We start from the raw sequence: 14,198 nt of genomic DNA on the forward strand, positions 1-14,198 counted from the left end.
GAATTTTACATGTTGGGTATCATCTTCAAGCTAACAATAACCCGTTTTCTTAAATATTACAACTTAATGGATTACAAAATATCGGTTACATAAATTCCATGTGATTTATCAGTACAGTCACCCATTGCACCACTATCTCGAACTCTTGCTGTGGAGAGAAGTCAACTGTATGCCCACAATGCATCTAAATACCTAGTTTGCCCCTTAGCACAAGACAAAAGCTATTTAAGGTAGCAAGGATTGGTGAACAAGGAAGGTCCAAACAGACAAACATACCAAAGAAGTTGCCGATGCATGCAGGAGTACTTTTATTGACGCTAATTTCTACTATTGCGATAACCATATACATTTGAAAAGGATAAAATATATCAAAGCGTATCTTCTATATCGACAAATATATGGCTGTGTATCTTGATGAAAGTAAAACAAGCTGAAAAAGACTACATGTTTGAAAGAAATCTTACATGAATAATCATTGAAAGCACGACAAACAGCGTACACATCCATGGAGACTGTGCTTAAATTCTGCAAATACAATTTAGGTAATTGAAGTGAAAAGGCAGGTTGAAAGATGAAACGACCGATTTGATATATTTAAAAGTGTTTTCGTCTGTTCAAATGCATGACATTAGTGATACGTTTCCAGATTTGTAAAGATTAAGCACAGATACCTTGTCAAAATTAAATGACAATTGAAATGCCAGGAGTCGACGTCCTGCTGCTTTTAACTTATATAAGGTGCGATAAGTTTTTGGATAACATTCCATACCCATGTATGAATGAAATGATCTCTTGTCAGACAAACAACCGTCACTATGTACATAAAGTGCTGAGTCAATTATTTAAAAAAGGTACCACACTAAAGGTTCACTGTGTACCCTCGGCGCTGTAATTCTGCTCTATATTCACAGCCGCTGCGTTTGAAAAACGAGCGGATACTTGTGTGAAAGTTTAGTAAAAAAGAGAGATAAAATGTAATAAGGAAATTACAGTATTGAATACCTGAACAAGTAATAAAATATAAAGCTATCAAAGAAAGGTTCGCTACTGTAAAAGAAAACACAACTGTAAACTGTATATTTCATTCAAGCAATGTGTTCAAGGATGTCTCATTGAAATGGTAATGTCAAAAAAGGAAGAATTTTTATGTCATACTTTTAGTTTGCTAAATCACAGTATTTAATGTGATATACAACAATCATTTAATCATAGAATGTAGCTCTAACAGCAAAATAATGTGAGCCAGTTGTGTTTTGATGCCAAGGAATGCACATACAATTGGCATACTGTGTTGGTTTTGTTGGTGTTGTTGATACGAGTCGTAGTACCCGTAGTTATACCGATTTTGTTGATTGGCATGAACAGTAAACATTTCTATTATATTATTACGGTATGACTGATCCTCCACGTCAACATAAGCAATATGTGGAGTTTTCTCCCCAACTTTTCCATTTCCTCTGATAACACTAAGCGTCTTTCTTGACTGCCCATCAATAAGTCTTATACGTACTGAGTAAGTACTTTGCCCCTCTGGCAGTAACCTCAAATATAGCCCGTATAAATTACCAGACTGATTGGGTTTTCTGCAAATATCTAAATTAGGCCTCGTTTGTCGAGATTGTGAATAAGATACTCCTCCCGCAATTGATTTATGATGCATAGCTACTGTGTGCTGATAACCCGGAAACGACTGTTGCAGGTGTGTGAAGTAAACAGATATCTCTGTCTCTTGCAATGGCGACTGCCCATATTCACGAGGTTGATAGCCTGTGTTAGGATTATCAGGAGCCTTATTCCTTCCCATTGCAAAGAATTTGTATGCTTGTAGAACATATGAAGTGAATTTGTTAGAATATTGTTTACTCAGTAAAGATTTTTCAATGACATCAATTTGCTGTGGTGTCATTTGAGTAAAGCGAAGCAGTGGCAGGACACGGTCCAAGTACTCAGAAATATTGGCCTTGTGATTTGCACTCTGCAACCAAGATTCTACTCCTTGGTACAATGTGTACTCGTCCTGGACAACCACGTCTGAGGATTCAAGGATGGTACACAGTTGATCAATGCTCAAATTCAGCCATTCAGGAGTTTTAATTGCGGCATTTAAACTTTCTTGTATCAATTCAAGACATTCGAGCTCAAGATGTTTCAGGTTGTACGTTTTGGCGTGTTCCCACCACTGCAATGCTCCCTGTACATTCCTAGACTGTATCACCTGTCTGGCCATATAATCTTCACATACTGATTTAAGCAGAGTAACATTGTATTTGTCTGCTAAAACAAGCACTGGCAGGGCTCTAGAAATTTTGAGTTCAATTTGTCCATTGTACATAAACTTAAGAAAGTCTCCAAAGACTGTAGCGCACTCCGGCGTTTCTTGCAACTTCACTTTAGCCTGCTGAGAGTCTCGCCAACGAGATTCTGTAAGCATGGTCCGCATGACGTCACTGAAATGGGCCAATAGAAACCTGTGTGTATGGTATGACACCTTGCCAACTTTAAGGACCACGTCACTGAGGTCAGGTTTGTTGAACTGACTGGATAAGCTGCTCACATAGGTTTCACATGAGCCGGCGATTTCTGAATGATCACTGGTTTGCGTTTCCACCTTTGAGTAGTGTTCGCCTTCGTCTTGTTTTTCCCCCACATACCCATAGACCCCTTGACCTTCCATGATCTACAACACAGATAAAAAGAAAATGTATTGGATGTCAGAATATAACGTCAATGAGATCGTGCTCCAAACAGATGAGAACATAATGAATAAGGTCCGCATGTCTTTCAGGCAAGAACTTTCAATGCAGGCGTTATGTCTTACAGTGAGAAATATTCCCCTTAAATGCATATATGGAAATTTCATAACTTGACTCAAGCCTGAAAATCATCACATTGAGCCGGGATATTAAAGTTTACCACTATCTTAGAGTAAGAGCAAGTCCCTTTGTCTGCGGTTTTAAACTTTATTTACCAACGCTTCGACCACACGCAGGAGGTCTTCTTCAGGGTCAAAAATATGAAAACGATATGATAAAAACACATTGTAAATTGATGTAAAATTTGGATACAATGTGTGAAAACGAAGAGGACTGTAAATCTAAGTGAGACGAATGCTCTGTTAAACTGAAAAAACCAAAAGAAACAATGCTTGTGACATCCATTTTAACAACCGTATCTCGAGACATGTTAAGTTTGCCGCCGCCATGTAAACAAGTGGAAATTCGACCGTGCAAGAGTAACGGGTGCACGCTGATCGCCGAGAAATAACTGTGGCACATAAATTACAGCCTAGACCCTATTCGTCGCTTTCGGCCTTCGTCGGGAGACCGAAAGCGACGAATAGGGTCAAAGCTACATAAATTGAGTCAACAGAGAACAACATTCTACTAGTACTCAACATACCGAGAACGAAATAGGGATAACAGAACCTATAACGAAAATAGAAAAACAATACGATGGAAATACGTAGAAATCTATGTCATTGATATGCCAACTGCGCCAATAAATTGGCTGATTCTATGTGCTTGTTACTTATCTATCCCAATCAAGAAAGCCAATCTCGAAAACATTTCATTAAAATTATCGCAAACCACTGCAGCGACAGTTGGGAGCGCCACAAATTGAACGTAAATAAAATTTCTCGCGCGAATGCTCTTGACGACAATTCACAACACGATCTGGACTATACTAAGAATGTTTGATTGTGACAAAAGATTAACATCTGTACATGTTGCATTTCATATTTATGTGATTTTCACTACGTGGCAAAAATGTCATTGATAACGTTTCTGTTTCACAAGTAGTTAGAGCAAGTATAGGACGTTTCATCACACACAACTATGCTATACAGTACCCTTTTTCAGTAGGACTGTATTAAATTTGTTACAATATGTAAGTATGTATATGTGAAGCGGTCCGAGTATGTCATGTAAATGACAGGGCTTGCCCATGACGTACGGGTAATTGTCTCCTCAACTATACGTATTCAAACGGTTTACATTATTTTTATCTAACGTTCCTACAAATTTCCAATCTACTTAACCAATTATTGGGCGTTAACAAAATGGCTGGTGTGGTCAAAACCGAAAGCTGATTACATTAGTGCTTAACTGCTTCATTATTACCAAACCAAACACTCAAAAGTACGCATAATGTTACAAAGGTTGCAGACACATGTCCTTCAATGTTACTAACCTTTTTTGTACTGGACAATTTTTCTGTAATTTGAAGGCAGTCTCCTGTAAGTAATGGCGTATATTCTGTTCGTTCAGACGGCTGTACTTTGCCCTGAATGTTCAATATTGACATACGTTTATTGGATTATATTCGTCACAATAACCGATTTTTTCTAACTCTAGAGGGCGGTAGAGGTCTCAAAATTCTGACCGATAAATCTAAAGCAGCCACCGCCGCCAGCAATGCTCTTAAGTTTACAAATTTCTCCCAAAGGTAATCACATCTACTCTCTCCCTGTCACAAAAGGCGCTAATTTTCTCTCTTCTCTTGCAGAATTGTATTTTACGTTCTTTCCACACTTAAACATTGTTAAGTATAGAGTATGCTGACAACCACGCATGGACACGCCAAAGCATGAAAACGATCAGAGTCCATGTTTCACTTGACGCGCTTCAGTATTTAACATATTGGATATTACGTTTACAGTGTCAATCAAATGTCTATAAATAAATGTATTGTTATGATTTTTCCTTAAATTTTATCTAACTGCTAGAAGAAATATCGAAATTTTGATGTGATTGTGTTTGCTAGTAACTGCGAGGTATATTCCGTGCCCCGTCAATAGGTTATGACAGGTGCAGCCAACAAACAATGCACTTTTAAAGGGGTCCTTACTATGATAAGATATATTGTACATGACAAGTAATGTGAACTGACTAATTTAAAGTCAAGAGGGTAATTAATTAGCTGTTCATAATTTCCCCTCCAACTGAAAATTTTTCGACTTTACCTTGACGCACTCAAAGTTCATTTTTACCCGCTCCCCACATATTTTTGCCTGTTTCCCCTCCCCACTGTGAAGGTTTGAATCTCCCCTGACCTGCAGCGATAAAGCTTGCCGATTTCCCCTGCCGTGGAAAAAATTCTCCTCAAAATTTTGTCATTCCATTTCCCCTGCAGACATGAAGCTACCCAAACCCTGAGATGAAAAAACCGGTCGATTTTCCCCTGCCCTGAGAAAAAGTTTCCCCTGAAAATTAACATTCTCATGCAGATACATACTGCAGTGGCCTTTTATTTGGTTTCCATGTCGCAGTACATAGAGTGAGATGTTGGGTCAATCGATAGGCTAAGTAGTCTGGGTAACCTTTAAAAGGTATAAGTACTTGCACTGTGTCCCAATCCCCGGAAACACCATGGCTCAACTTCCCCTGTCCTCGTTTTGAAAGCAGCTTCCCCTCTCCTCGTTTTTCGCCAAGCCCTGTCCCCATGACAATAAACCAATATCTGCCCTGCCCGACAAAAAAAACTTAAATTTGCTCCCCTGCCACCTAAAATTATGTCCCCTGCCCTAGCAAAATTAAAATTTCCCCTGCCATCAAAAATTGCTTCCGGAATAGCTTTTTCGATGAATAGCTCCGTTGGTTGCACCTGTTATGATAGGCGCCGTCAGTGGCAAATAGTATTTCCATGCTAACCCTAGATGGCAGAAAACCGACTTCAAATCTGTGTGGAAACTAGTACAAGGGACCGTTCGATTTATATTTATTGGTATTATCGGTCACAGCTAAGCTTCGTAATGGGATCAATGTTAAGCCAGCTAAAGACAAACATTGTAAATATGGTGAAATATAGATTATTACTTAAGGATACGATCCCAGAACCAAGCAATTTTAATTCATCGAATCAAGGTGGCTTTCTCGATTAATGGTTTGGAAGAGAAGAAGAAAGAGCATAATGAAAGTAAGGGCAAACATTCAATCCGTCTTTCTGTCAATTTTCAACTCATTTCTTAATTGTACGTCCATTCCCTGTCCCGCTTCTTATGTCAAACATTCTCGTGCAAAATCTAAAGTGCCATTTAACGAATACATTGATATTATATATTGATATTATAATTACAGATACCTAGTTTAGTCTCAGTTGTTCCGGTCTTTCACAAATTTCCCGTCCATCCAACTTTGTGTACATATGGATATCCACGTTATTAACTATAACAACAACACTTTATTTACTTGATCGTCGACGTCGGCGTTTCTATCGTCAAAGAGAATTAAAATTAGTCTTCTCTCTTCTCGGTCACGATGTCATAGCTGTGATTTAAGTCGATATACATATTTACTTTAAAATGTATGTTGCCCGATGAACAGCTGCCAATAAACATGCAGTACGGTGTCACACACTAAAGCACAACATGTGTAAACAAATGTAGACATTTCACGGAACGAAAGGCCGCAATCAGTTTTGAGATCTGATTATAGGTGTGGAATACTTACATGTACATGCAAATCAATGCGTTTGACCAGGTAAATGGATGGGATTTGTCAATTTGTTTGAAGAAGCGATCCAGTATGGCTTCCTTTACATGTCTGAAGCCAGTAATAAGATGTGTGTGAACTGTGTTCCTTTATATAGGGTTGCGGTCACCAAAAATTATACCATAACTTAATAGCCATGTTTTCCAACTTAACCCCAGTAGGTTTCATCATTTTCATGCCAAAGTTGCTGCCTAGAACAGCAAGTCAAAATTTACGAATGAACTCGTATCTTAGGCATTTTAATTGGGAATTTTACAAGGTCTAAGAATAATGCTATCGGTTTGCTATCTGGTTTTCAGTAGCTCATGCCCATAGTGTTAGGATAATGGAACATGTCCATTATAATTGACATGTTTCATATTTTCAAAATTGTAATGACAGCCATCACATTTATGAGTGACCGATCTTCTGGTATCCCTGGAACAATTTCTCTTCTGACACAAAATTGGATGATGTATGTAGACTCTTAATTGGCACTGTGTGATCAAAAAGTACTGTTTAGATTTGTAATAGACAAGATGAAGTATTTACAAGTTCCGCTGCCATGCCCCTCCCATGATATCGATAACATGGAATATTCCTTTCATTTTGTGTGGTAGTTTTCTAGTTGACTGAACTGTGAATTTTGTCAGATGTAGTGCTTTTTGCTAAGATGACATATGGTACAATCCTTTTGCAGCAAATTTGCGATAAAAAACTTCGTAAAAATTTTCATTGTGATTGTTGTATCTTTTCTCTGTTTGAACTCAGATGTATAAGATAGCAGGTGCTCAGATAACTCCAGTGTATCATCATTTATGGGTTCCATGCATGTCACTTCTTTCTGTGTTTGAATGTGTCTTAAGGTAATACTGAAAGCTTAAAATTAGGCTCAATATTTTCTCAGGGAAGCAATCAAGGCTGATTCTTTCTAGTGAAATATAAAAATCAGGATTTAAAATGCAAATGCTGATACTGGGGAAACTTAGGGGAAATGGTGTCATGTTGAATGCCATGTTGGCTATACAATATTGCTACATTTTGGTCCAGTGTTTCTTTAATATTTCAAACCTAAACTTTTTTCCAATATTTGAAATTCAAAATGTTACTTATTTCCCCATCGACACTATGGGTGTTAACTGAAGCTTTGATTGTCTGAACATGTAATCAAACCATTATAACTTCGTAGGCTTTAAAGCAAGTCAGACTACAAGAAAGCATTGTAAAAATATGTCCCCGAGGCGCAATCTACTTTAACAACTTTCATCTTCTGTCCTGTGTATGAAGATGTGCTGACAGACACGTAATGTCATGAGATTTCTGATTTCCCATTTATTTTTCATCTTTTTCGGCCTTTCATACAATGAAAAAATGTCTAGCTTTGACAACTTCAATCTCTTCACATGGAAGAAACAAACAAATTTGACACTTTGCTTGCACAAGCTTAGATATAAAGACAGAAATAAAAGTGAAGTGCATATTAGAACATTTATTTTGTATTTTGGAAATGCATTGGTTGTTGATGTATCAATTTTATCATTCTAAAAAATCCCATTGCTCTACTCAGCTATATACAGTAGAATGCTTTGGTTCCATGGAGCAGTCTAACAGACTGAGTATGGATTATGCTAAGTTTTGTGAAATAATTTATCATTTGAAGGAATATTGGCATTGCATACCTGGCAAAGTGTTAGTTTTACAGCTCCACATATATTTTACATGACTTCTATTTATTCATTTGTCTTAATTGACAAAGTACACGGTATTTACCAGGACTTTTGTACTTAATAGAATAACTTACAATATGACTTGGATTTGACGTTGCTTTCCATTACATAAATAAACTGTTTTTACAGATGACACACAATGACACTTTACATTTTTTTGTGCTGGCCGTTGGTAATTCCCCCTAAGTGAAGCCGAGTCAACTTGTTCTGACATTTTGACCATTTACGCAATATTTTTATTTGCTGAGACTCCTAAAATAGAGTGAAATTTAGAGAATTTACTATAATTGATTTTATTATAAAAAGGTCAAGGGTCTGCTTGTTTTTCTGGAGTTAGGTAACAAAAACACACATAATTTATTTATTTGACGTCAACATCATTTACCAACATGCACAAAGTGACACTGATACATCTGAGATACATCAGGCAAAACACACTCGCCATAATAATACATACAGCATACAGACATGAAAAACACATGTAAAATAGGCTACTAGGGAACATCAAATGAAGTGATCAGGTCCCTCGTTTACAAAATCCATCGCCTGACTTTGTTGCATACACATAGTTTTCAAATCGATGGGTGGGCCCATGTGTTGGTAGTTGTGCAAAGTCTCAGACAGTGAGCATTGACTAATTCTCTGTACCATAAAGGGGCGCTGCACCAAACACAACGTATCTTGCTCTGAAATAATTTATGCAAATATTCATTCAATTTCAATGAGTTTATAATTGGGTTCACCTTTTGGCTTGTCAAGAAGTGGTAAGGTTGTGAAAAAGTAATGTTAATTTGTGCAAAAGTTTGCAAATAACCCAATTTCCTAGCTTCTTTTGCTCCCAATTTCAAAATTGAAAAGTAAACTTTCTGCCCACAATGCATTGCAATATCATGTAGTTTGCCCGTGAGCACGTGACAAAACCTAGTTAACATTGGTGAACAAGAAAGGTTAAAACAGACAAATATACCATTAAAACTGATCAATGTTATTTAGGAGTACCTTTATTGATACTGATATAATTTTCATGACCATTTAGATTAGAATACAGCAAATATCAAACTGTATTCTCTATTTCAGAAAATATTATGGCTGTATATCTTGAGTAATTCAAAACAAGCCTAAAAGGCAAAGTATTTGAAATAATTTGTGAATGAATAATCCTCTAAAAGCTATCCAAAATAGTGGACAAACGTGGAAACTAGTACTTTAATTCTGCAGATGTAATCACTAAGTAAATTAAAAGTGCCAGAAAGTTTGAATAATCCGAATGAAAATATTGTTCACATTATTGACACATTAAAAATTAACAGTTTTTTATCTCCGTTAAAATGCGCTACATATATAACACCGTATTCTACTTTGTGAAGATTGAATGTAACGACCTTGTCAAAGATATAACCTCTTTTTAAATTGTAGGAGTCTCTGCTTGCTACTCAAACAGGGTACACAATACGTTGATGGATACACCAGTCGATACAAATGTATGGGTGAAAATATCTCCTTTACAATTGAAATGTACTTGTATATCTACTGTGTAAATGAAGTATTGTGTCACACGTCACATATATTAATATACCAGTCTAAGACTAAATTTGTACCCTCTACATCCCTATTTTGCTCCCTTTTGTAAGCTTTTAAAATAAAATGTACAGGCGCTTTGCGAAAATTCGTAGTAAAATGAGAAATAAAATGAACGAAAATGTAAAACTTTGGGAAAGAGACAGAAGATTTGATCATCTCGACTTTTGCACTTTTGCTCGTGCTGTGGGTTTTAAAACGTGAAAAGAGAAAGTAAATTAGTAAAAGTAAGACTCCCGCTGAGATGCTAAGGTGACATGTGGTGCAGTGCTATCTAGTGGAAACAAATTATAGTAGAGTTTAAGCCTTTAGTGAGTGGTTGTATAAATTTGTCAGTACGACCTTGTTAGTGTGCATCGAACAGTTTTATTTCTTGTGCTTGTAAAATAGACTTCTTGTTCTGGTTCCAAATCATGTCAAATGTATTGTGTTCAGCCTGTTAACACAGCCCTTACTGCGTCTACTCTCTTACTGTTCACTTTTATTACTAGTATTAATATTAGCAATTGAATTTAAATCAGGATTAGAATTCATTTGCTAACAATAGCATTGTTACATTGTAGCATTGTACGCAATTCAATATGTTAACCAGGCTAGAACATCCATTGATATACTTAAGAGCGATATACTTAAGAGCGAACAAAAACATTGAGTTGTTTTAAAGCACAGAAATAAGCAAAAAGTACAATATTGTACATCCACTGTTCTTTTAAACCGATACAGAAATGAATTTGATTTGCCGTTTTATATTCAACTTTGCTTTGGGTGTTAAAAATGCACTTTATTCTTCTAGGCGCTATGTAGACCAGTTATGCAATGGAAGCAAATAGAATCTACACACTTGTCATTTGCAAAAAATCTTAATCTGCAAATGATCATCGTCACGATGTGCAGCTAAAACACATTACAATACAAACTTAATAAATTATAGCAAAGTTATTCCAGATTCACCTATTTCTCTAAAAAATTCCGCCATTGATATTTTTCACTGGACCCACTACCTTTGAACACTTAACTGTAAATCCGAAATCGATGAAAGGTCTTCGACCTTGCATATTTCATTTGAAAATCGAATCTATTGCATGGCCGTTAGATGGGGCATCTGCGCTACACTGAATTTTAAATGTGTACAATTCTCCGTTTTGTCTCCATGTCAAACAAAAACGTTGTCTTACAGTTAGAATGGGTGTTTTGTTGAAAATAGCAATGTAGAATAATAAAGAGCTTTATGTGATACGTATACCACATTCGTTTACTCATAGAATGTAACTCTAATTGCAAAATTAATGTGAGCAGGTTGATTTTTGATTCCGAGGAACGCACATAGAATGGGCATAGTATGTTGGTATTCTCGATAATTGTAACCATGCCGATATTGTTGTCTGGCAGGAGCAGTAAACATTTCTGTTATGTTCTTATGATACGAATGATTCTCTATGTCAACATAAGCAACATGTGGAGTTTTCTCCCCAACTTTTCCATTCCCTCTGATAACACTAAGCGTCTTTCTTGACTGCCCATCAATAAGTCTTATGCGTATTGAATATATGTTATGCCCCTCTGGCAGAAACCTCAAATATAACCCGTATGATGCACCAGACTTATTAGGTTTCCCGCATATATCTAAATTAGGCCCCCTTTGTCGAGACTTTGAAACAGGTACTCCTCCCACAATTGATTTATGATGCATGGCTACTGTGTGCTGATAGCCTGGAAATGACTCTTGCAGGTTTGTGTTGTAAACAGATATCTCTGTCTCTTGCAATGGCGACTGCCCATATTCACGTAGTTGATAACCTGCGTTAGAATTATCAGGAGCCATATTTCTTCCCATTGCAAAGAATTTGTATGCTTGTAGAACATATGAATTGAATTTGTTAGAAAATTTCTTACACATTTGAGATTTTTCAATGGCGTCAATTTGCTGTGGTGTCATTTGAGTGAAGCGAAGCAGTGGCAGGACACGATCCAAATACTTAGAAATTTTGGCCTTGTGATTTGCACTCTGCAACCAAGATTCTACGCCTTTGTACAGTGTGTACTCATCCTGGACAACCACGTCCGAGGATTCAAGAATGGTACACAGTTGATCAATGCTCAAATTAAGCCATTCAGGAGTTTTAATTGCGGCATTTAAACTTTCTTGTATCAATTCAAGACATTCGAGCTCAAGATGTTTCAGGTTGTACGTTTTGGCGTGTTCCCACCACTGCAATGCTCCCTGTACATTCCTAGACTGTGTCACCTGTCTTGCCATATAATCTTCACATACTGGTTTAAGCAGAGTAACATTGTATTTGTCTGCTAATACAAGCACTGGCAGGGCTCTAGAAATTTTGAGTTCAATTCGTCCACTGTACATAAACTTTAGAAAGTCTTCAAAGACTGTAGCGCACTCCGGCGTTTCCTGCAACTTCACTTTAGCCTGCTGAGAGTCTCGCCAACGAGATTCTGTTAGCATGGTCCGCATGACTTCACTGAAATGTGCCAACAGAAATCTGTGTGCATAGTATGACATGTCACCGACTTTTAGGATCACGTCACTAAGGTCCGGTTGGTTGAACAGGCTGGATAAGCTGCTCACATAGGATTCACATGAGCCGGCGATTTCTGAATGATCACTGGTTCGCATTTCCACATTTGGGTAGTCTTCGTTACAATGTTTGGGTACTTGTAATTTCACAGAATAAGCCATGGTCGGCAGAATACACCGGGACCTGTTAGATGATCTATAACAAAGATAAAAATAAAATGTATCGGACGTCAAACTATAACGTCAATGAAATCCTGCTCCACACTGAATTATATTATAACTGCAAGCAGCTTCACGGGGCCCAAGCACTTGCAAATACTGGCAAAACGTACCACAATGATAATCAATAACCCCCTAATGTCACAAAGTGCTTCATTCGGTCAAATTCAGAGCATGTAGCACCTATTTTTAGGCATTTACAGGCATATTTGTTAAATCCAGAAGAAAGGTTGTATGGGTCTGTTGGATATTGTGACGAAATATATTTTTCCCAAATTTATTCCTATGTACCCAAAAATCAGACATCTAGCGTATTGGCTGGCCCAGAATAAGATATGCACATAATTGATAACGCACAAGATGTGGCACCACAGGGTCTCCCATCATACCAAATATGATGGATGTAGTACTTTTGTCTACTGCGTTATGGAGATATATGTATATTTGAGGTCAAAGGTCATTTAGGAATGTCACATAGTGCCAAAACTCAGACCCCGATCTCTATTGGTTAGCCTAGAATTAGATACGCATATATATAATGAGGTACAGGATATGCCCCCATGAGGTCTCCCAACATACCAAATATGACGGATGAGGCACTTGTGGTTACTGAGTTATGGACATATATGTATAATACAGGTCAAAGGTCATTAGGGTCATGTGACTTTTAACAATAATTTGTATTCCATAGTTATCCCTATGTACCGAAAATCGAACCTCTATCTCGGTTGGTCAGCCAATATTTAGATATGCACATATTTAATGAGGTATAGGATGTGCCATCATAAAGTCTCCCATCATGCCAAATATGAAGCGGGTAGCATTTGTGGTTACTGAGTTATGGACATATATGTATATTTGAGGCCAAAGATCATCGGGGTCACGTGACATTTTGTCAAAAAATGTCGGTGAATTTTCAAGAATAAATTCATTTTAATAGTTTATCTTGTATCTCTCCTATTTCATACAAACCCATTTGGAATTTGTCAGCCCAGGCCAGAGGTTTTCTTAGCGATAATATGCGTTACCTTTAAATCTGCGCAGTAGTGAGGTTAGTTCTGTCGGATTCAGGGACAAACTCCCCTGCATAGCGTTCACCCCACTCACGCGTTTCACATGATAAACAGAACACAAATCACCGCGTGAACCAAGTCAAGTTTGACAACTATCAGTGATACAGTGACATGTTCCAAAGTTTGCTGCTATGTAAACAAATGGAAATTCGACTCTGACCTGAATCACAGTGCCACATAAATCGCGTCAACAGACAACATTCTACTCACAATACCGAGAAAGAAAAATGGCTGACAGAAATACGTAGAAATCTATGTCATTGATCATAGACCCTCTAGAAATATGCCCTTGAGAAAAACGTCCTGTTTTTATCGAGGGTCTATCGAGGGTCTATTCATTGATATACCACCTGCACCGATAAATTGGCGAATTCGAAGAGTCGATTTTTCCATTATCTCAATCAAGAGAACACATTTCGAAAACATTAATTGTCGTCTCAAACCACTGCAGCAACGTTAAAGGTTGGGACCTCACCCAAGGAATATTGGGAATGTTGGATGGTGACAAAAGATTTCACATCTGTAGAGGTTTCATTTTTCCCTTTATATTAATATGTAATCATCGTTACATGGTAAACATGTCAATGATAACTTTTGT

The 14,198-nt window shown here is 37.3% G+C and overlaps 2 protein-coding genes across 2 annotated transcripts in view; both read right to left on the bottom strand.

The window, feature by feature from the left end:
- Positions 1-286: 286 nt before the first annotated feature.
- LOC139124565 (BTB/POZ domain-containing protein 17-like) lies at positions 287-4,287 on the bottom strand. The gene is made up of 2 exons (XM_070690698.1): positions 4,192-4,287; positions 287-2,677 (listed from the first exon to the last, which is right to left on the bottom strand). Exon 2 carries the CDS (start codon positions 2,672-2,674, stop codon positions 1,199-1,201), a length of 1,476 nt encoding a protein of 491 aa, XP_070546799.1. The 5' UTR covers positions 2,675-2,677; positions 4,192-4,287; the 3' UTR covers positions 287-1,198.
- Positions 4,288-9,223: 4,936 nt separating this feature from the next.
- LOC139124564 (galectin-3-binding protein-like) overlaps positions 9,224-14,198 on the bottom strand; it is a 5,526-nt gene continuing 551 nt past the window's right edge. Inside the window, exon 2 of the mRNA XM_070690697.1 lies at positions 9,224-12,504. Within this exon, the coding sequence (XP_070546798.1) occupies positions 11,028-12,504 (1,477 nt within the window). The 3' untranslated portion in view covers positions 9,224-11,027. The remainder of the gene's footprint in view (positions 12,505-14,198) is intronic.

The sequence above is a fragment of the Ptychodera flava genome (genome assembly GCF_041260155.1).
Source record: "Ptychodera flava strain L36383 chromosome 23 unlocalized genomic scaffold, AS_Pfla_20210202 Scaffold_24__1_contigs__length_23054250_pilon, whole genome shotgun sequence".
Taxonomy (NCBI): domain Eukaryota; kingdom Metazoa; phylum Hemichordata; class Enteropneusta; family Ptychoderidae; genus Ptychodera; species Ptychodera flava.